The sequence below is a fragment of the Primulina huaijiensis genome, chromosome 5 (assembly GCF_012295235.1).
Source record: "Primulina huaijiensis isolate GDHJ02 chromosome 5, ASM1229523v2, whole genome shotgun sequence".
Lineage (NCBI taxonomy): Eukaryota > Viridiplantae > Streptophyta > Magnoliopsida > Lamiales > Gesneriaceae > Primulina > Primulina huaijiensis.
This window is the reverse complement of record NC_133310.1, coordinates 22505228-22512622: the sequence shown is the minus strand read 5'-3', so window position 1 is coordinate 22512622 and position 7395 is coordinate 22505228. Positions and strand designations below refer to the sequence as shown.

Sequence of the window (7395 nt, the reverse complement as noted above, 5' to 3'; positions counted from 1 at the left end):
ATAAATAATAATCCGTGTCATTTGTGGTTAATTAAATACAAATTTTAAACATTATATTTAATTCATATTCAAATTTATATAGTACGATTACAATCGAAATTTTAAAAAATATAAACAACAGAAGATAAAATGTCAATTTTTGTCTCGTATGTATCATTGACAGATAACCCAAACACCACGTCTCCCCTCCTAATGTCTTAATTTCATTGTCTTATTAATTGTTTTAGTTATAAATTATTTAACTGTATTATTAAAAATTGATCCTTAGATGAAATTTAATAAATCTATACCAAAAGTTTTTTTTTTTTTTAAAAAAAAAGCAATTCAAATTCGAGAATAAATAAATAAAAAAAAAAAAGCAATTCAAATTCGATAATAAATATCGTATTATTTATTACTGTTTGATTTTGTTAATGTTTTTGTGGGTGTGATGCACTAGATGTCTCTTGAATGGTTTACACTGTATACGCACTGAACCCTTTTTTTTTCCCTTTCTTTCTTCTTTTTTGAAATTCCACGTAAAATTAAATATGTTGCAACTTCGTGATTCATGCTTCCAATGCCTCTGAAAGAATTTTAAATTTTAATATTAAAGTGAACTATTGTCGATTGAGATATTATTATATATATTTATTTATACAACCAATAAATAATTTTATAATTATTTTTTAAAAAAAACTTTGTTTCCTCGTCCCTAACTCTTGCCGAAAATCAATTGACTTTCTAACAAAGAACACCTTAAATTACTGAAAATGTGATTTATGATTATTTAAAGTATAATATTTATTAGTTACAGAATCTTAATCAATACTTAAACAAATCTATCTCTCAATACCGATCAGATTATAAGGTTAAAACTTTTTTATTTCAACAGCTCTCGGCACAAATCACAATTATGAGATAGTGGATATTTTCTAAAAAATCTCGTGACAAACTACATCGCGCTCATAATATTATAGGTGACACGTCTAATGATGCATTTCATACTCCATGAGGTACTCCTTCTTAGCGATAGTATAAATCTTGTGAATGTCGAACCATTTAAAATATTCTTTTGGTTCCAAACCACAGCCAAGCATAAGTAGCAAATGATGCAAGTGAAGCAAGCTTTTAGCAAAACTATGAATTCAAATAGAATAAGACGAGGTCAGCTCAAAAATTAATACTGATGCATTTATAAATTGAAATTGATTGAAATGATACAATGAATTGGCAAGATTTCAAAACTCGAAAAAAAACATAAGATTTGAGATGAGTATTTGACCCAACTTTGTATAGATATATAGTGAGTGTACTTGAGCAGATTGGTTTAAGGTTAAGTATTCGAGCGATTGGGAACAAGACAAATCTAATTACAATTTCGTCTCTTGAATGTTTTCATCATTTAGGATAGTCTCATAAAGCTGAATGAAATGGATCCAAGTCAAGATCGTTGGGCTTCTTTTATTTATGAATATGTCCACGAGCTAGAAAGTCATTTAGTTTAATTTAATACATAATTAAAATAAAAATAAAAATTAGCACCCGGGCTCAGCCGAGGCACTCTTACCTGTGGCTCCGCCCGTGCCGGCCGCCGCGGATTTTGACTTTTTCGTGATGAAATTTGCATTTTCACGAAAATTATTACAAAAATTTGACCATATTTAAAAGTCCGACTTCCCATATTTTTGTGATACAACAAAAAAATTTTTTGTGATAGGATACTGTAAATCACAAAAACAGACTAACTTCTAATATGTTTCTTGAACATTCTGTATGAACGAACGAACGAAAATTATATGCAACAATATACAGTTCACGAAAATTTATGTTTATTTTTGAGTTTTTGATAGTATACCCTTATTTCATTATGAGCTAGAAGTCTATTTATACTTTTTCGAGGGTTGTAAAGGTCTTTTCGCGATGGCAAAAACTTGTGTGAGACGGTCTCACGGGTCGTATTTTGTGAGATGTATCTCTTATTTAGGTCATCCATGAAAAAGTATTTACTTTTTATGCTAAGAGTTTTACTTTTTATTGTGAGTATCGGTAGAGTTGACCCGTCTCACAGATAAAGATTCGTGAGACCGTCTCACAAGAGACCTACTCTTTCGCGATTAATTGTGTCTCTTGGATGAGATTCAATCCGATTCGTCAAATCTTGATCTAATTGGTGTAGATTGCTTCCTATTTGGTGAGTCACAATTATTGGATCACATTCTTTCTTGATCAGATTCAATATGGTGCATCAATTAAATTAGACGATCCAAATAGCATATCTTTAGGATGATCACAACCTTTGGATGTATATATAGATCTAACATAGCTCAACCGCTGACGTCGACCTAATGATCCAAATTTAATCTTTTTGATCTAGATCACTCGCTCTTGAATAATCACACCCTTAATCGTTACCCTTCTAAAATCATCAACTCCAAATGTCAATTCTAATTTTCAATTCAAATTAACTTTTATCGGATGAGTATCATTCGATTAAATTTGGAAGGCTGATGGACCTCAAAACCCATTTTTTCCAACAATTTTCCCTCCGGCGAGGTTTATGAGCGTGCGATATGTGGTCCTTGCATTTGATCCAGGAACTTCGATTTCAGACGAAATATTGAGAGTTGAAGTGGTCGATCATCGAGAGGGTTCGAGATCCGGTCAGAATTATCAAGAACAAATGACCGAATTGTTGTTATGGGTTGAAATAATTTGTTCTTGAGATCCAAACTAGTAAGTCTCGAATACAAAGGCTATCCCAGTTAAGTTACAAACTTGTACATCATTGATTACCGATCCAGGCATCTGTTATCTACATACAACAATCAGAAAAAAAAAAAAAAAGAAAGTAATCTGGTTTCAGTGAATATTAAACAAGCTATTAATCTTGTTTCAAAGGCTAGAATCTCCTCTGCAGCTATTTGTTCTCTCTTATTTCCTTGTACATTGGAGACAGGAGCGGACTGGAATCTCTGGTAGTCGCAATTTTGCAGAAATTTAGATGGGATTCATCTTCATCCCGTGACCAAAGCAAATCATGCATGCAACCTTTGTTTCTTGCAGAATATTCACACGAGAATTGCTTCTAAAATATCGAATATATCATCCTGGTCACAATCTATCAACAACTTTTAACAGCCTTTTGCGACCACACACGGACTAGCCATCCACCATCACCGATCTTCATATCCAGGATCCTCCTTTTACTTTTATCTTCCCGTTCTTCTTCATAACTTTTCGACAACTCTTTACTCTTCAAAGAGGGTTCCGGATTGCCTGTACCTATCGATGCCTCCAGAACTTGATTCACCATTTCCACAACTTCACTCATTTTGGGCCTTGTTTTTGCAAGTCTGGACAAGCAACGGTTGGCCACAAGTGAGAGTTTGTGGGCTGATTTAATAATATCTTTCTCTTCAATTCTTGGATCTATTATCTTCTGAAACTTCCTAGGATCAGATAGATATGGTTTTACCCATTCTAAAAGCTTCTGCTCACTTCTGGGACGGTTTCTATCCAATGGGCGTCTGCCTGTTATTAGTTCGTAAAGGAAGACACCATAGCTCCATACATCGCTCTTTGATGTGAGACGACCAGTTTGAATGTATTCGGGAGCTGCATATCCCACGGTCCCGACAACCTGATATTGAGAAAGAATTTATCAAGCATGACTGTAACGACTCTACACATCTATAGTGAAATTCTCCTTTTCAAACCGGGATTATTTTCTCTAGATTTTGGGATTTTCACAAAATTATACCAACTATTGTCATACTTCTCCCAAAAGGCAAAGATGTAGGAGTCAACAGCACTGTATCATCGAGCTTACCGCAGTTGATACATGAGTTAGTCCTTCCGAAGGGCCCAACCTAGCCAATCCAAAGTCTGACAGCTTAGCATTCCACTGCTCATCCAGGAGAATATTTGAAGATTTGAAATCTCGGAAGATGATCTGAACATAAAAAAAGAAAAAAGAAAAAAGAAAAAAGAAAAGAAAAAAAAACCAGTCTTTGCATGATGATCCATGTTACAAATAGCATGATATATTCAAGCTCTAACCATCTGAATATACAAAAAAAGGCCCCATGGTCGAATGACAGAATGAAAGATAGGGAGTTGCCATAAAAGCTGACCTGAAAATCCATTTCTTCATGCAGGTAAGCTAAACCACGGGCAGCATCTAGAGCTATCTTAAGCCTCATGTCCCAGGAAAGTGGCGTGACTGACCTAGCTGACAGATGGTCTTCCACGCTTCCGTTTGTCATGTACTCATAAATGAGAAGCCTTTGGATACCTCTTTCATCATCCTCCGCGCAGTAGCCTACGAGTTTCACGAGCTTTGGATGCTCAACAATACCAAGAACATTAACTTCTGTCACCCATTCTTTGTGACCCTGAAATTACACAGAAGGTTCCGCTCACCATTAAGAAACTGTTCCACAAATTTTTTTAGCTCAACTTTCTAAATTAAAGGCACCTGTGCAAGACACTCATATCTAATTTCTCTATTCTGTTTTTTTATAAAACTTATTTCTATATTTAAGACAAACAAGAATTAATGTCTTGGAATCACTTTAGCTCAATTCATGGGAATCGGCACAACAACAGTTTTCTGTTTTAACAAACCCCTCACGTGTGCCTGAGCCGTGGAATATATGCACGAAATTAAGACACAATTCATACATGCGGGCAATCGTCGATTATCGGACAATAAAGGCCCAAAAATAAGCAGTCAAGACAAACATAAACGGATTGCATTGCACCGGTCTTGACCTTGTCACCACCTATTTCTAAATTCTAATACCATGTCAAACAAAACTTTATACCAAAAGCTTGAGCTCATGACACAAGACAAAACAATGATTTTATAATCAAAGTACGGAAAGAAATGGAGAAATCTTGAAAACAAGGAAAGCATGAAAGAGAATCTACCTGCAGTCCTCGTTTACCAAGTTGTTTCACAGCCACCTGAATTTTTTCAGACGGATTCTCTGAATTCTTGATCACACCTTTAAAAACGCATCCAAATCCACCCTCACCAAGTTTGGTAGTTCGACTGAAGCTTTTTGTCGCTTGTTTTATCTCTGAAAAGGTAAAAACTCGGAGATTACTAGGCCTATCAGACAAATTTAGGATTTGGCATCGTCCTCTTGACTCAGTACTTGTATCTGATAAATTCTGAGAATTAACTTCAGATCCTGATTGCCTCATTTCTTGATCAGTAAATGAGGACAATGCTGAATTTGGTGCTGTGATCTTTTCCTCTCCCTTCTTCTCTTTATTGTGAAATTGAAAACATTTCAATGGATTAAACAAATCCATCTGCGAAAAAAGAAGAAGAGAACCTTCTTGAAGAAATCATCACGACATCACCAAAACATCGGTAACTTACCCCGAAAAATATAACAGAGCGACTCAAAATTTTAATAAAGTAGTATTCATGATTCTTTAAACCAAAGTGTGAAGTGCTGACAACACAATCACATCAAACAAACGAATCTCCATACACATCATAGTTGACTTGAACAAATATGAAACCATGGGCTTGCCACTGGTTCAAGCTACAAAGGGCAAAAATGATAAAAACGCAACAAATGAGTTAAGAAGGTATAGGAAAGGAAAAATCTTGAGGTAATATCATTGACAATACAACAGTTCACATAACAATAATTTCAGTAACTTTCATACAGATTCTCTATCTCACATGTTAAAAAGGAAGCAGTGACAAAGAATTTTACTTGTAATCGAATACAAGCAGCAGCAAATCCCCAAACACCCAATTTCATGCGGTGAAATAAATTTACATTACCATTTACCATGACTAATGATCATACACGAGGTGGTGGAGCCATAAGACTCAATACTATGTGGGATCAATCATACACAATCGTAAGTCTTGATCAAGGAACCACTGGATTGTCCAATAGCATCAACACACAGTGAATTTAGTTTTATACAAATCAGCAATACGACATAAAAAAAACGAGTCTTGCGTTTAGGCTGATTACAAAAACAAACTATTTCCATGATTTCTAGTCTAGGCACTCTTACATTTTCTATCCAAATCACACAATAAATTCAAGAATCCAAATTAAATTCAAAGAAATGATATATATATCAAGTACTTTACCTCCGTAATCTGAAACCAGGGACTCATATTTATCCTCAGTCTTTTAAACAACCCAGTAAAAATCCAATCTTGAACGACTGCTGAAGAGAATACTTCTAGCCGCAAGAACTCACCAAAGTCTTATTATTGAATAAACAAATAAATAATTGAAGGCCACATAATATTACAGGGACTAGACTTAAATCCACTCAAAAAATGGGAGGGGAGAAATATCGTTTGCTTTCACATATATAAACGGCAAGTGAGGACCATAGACAGCACAAAATTGAAGGCCAAGTGTGAAGGCGGCAATTTAATACTGGAACTTTGTTTGAGAGAAGATTATGACAAGGTAAGAAAGTCGTGGTCTTTGTTTGAATTAGTCACATAACATCCACACTCAGGTCAAACGAGAGAGTGGTTGGGATTTGGATCGTTATCTGTTCTTGATATATAATAATAATAATTTAGGTTAGTTTAATTATTTTATTTTTTGTTGTTTTTGTTTTGATTAATTACAGGTTTATCAGGTACAAGAGGCCATTGGATCTAAGTGCTGTATTTAGATCCAAAAGTTGTGTTTGGTAAAAATATTTTTGAAAGAAAATATAGTATTTTATTAAATTATAATATATGAAAGAAAAAAAAGTTTAAAATCTCCCATGATCGATATTCTTAAACATGATGTCATCCATATCTATGGGGGACAACTTTTTTTTTTTTAGGGAAAACTCTATTTTTTGTTCTATAGATTTGTATTTTTATAATTTTGAGTCTTTATGTTGTCAAATTTTATGTTTAATCTGTATCTTTATTAGTTTAAAAAATTTAATCATATTTCTGACATGACACTGATATGACATTAATACGACATTGATGTGATGATGACGTTTTCAGGGATACATAAATCTTCCATATAAAAAAACTAAAATTATCAGAAATTGCAAGGTATAAGATCACGACTGGAATTCGAAAACACTACGACCAAAATTACAACGAAACAAATATAGACTGGAAATATAATTTTATCTTGTTTTTTACAAAACACTTAAGCTTACTTTCAAACTTAATATCTATAAATTATAAACTAATCGTTGTATACAAATGGGAGGTGCAAAAAGCCAAAAACTCTCTCAATCGGATAAGATATATAGGACAATAAGGCCTTTTTGTTTGATGAATGGTTAAAATAAAGCTTGTTATAAGCGGAATATATAGATCAGATGAGATAAACGAATATTAGTTCGAATAGTTGAAAGTTATTCATGTCATATGGATGCTTGAGACAAAGCGTAATATCACAA

The 7395-nt window shown here is 33.9% G+C and overlaps 1 protein-coding gene across 1 annotated transcript; it reads right to left on the bottom strand.

Annotated features, from left to right (window-relative positions):
• Nucleotides 1-2716: 2716 nt before the first annotated feature.
• On the bottom strand, nucleotides 2717-6507 carry LOC140977256 (serine/threonine-protein kinase PCRK1-like). The gene is made up of 5 exons (XM_073441932.1): nucleotides 6113-6507; nucleotides 4915-5304; nucleotides 4116-4376; nucleotides 3812-3934; nucleotides 2717-3622 (listed from the first exon to the last, which is right to left on the bottom strand). Exons 1-5 carry the CDS (start codon nucleotides 6137-6139, stop codon nucleotides 3104-3106), a joined length of 1320 nt encoding a protein of 439 aa, XP_073298033.1. The 5' UTR covers nucleotides 6140-6507; the 3' UTR covers nucleotides 2717-3103.
• Between the last annotated feature and the right edge of the window lie 888 nt (nucleotides 6508-7395).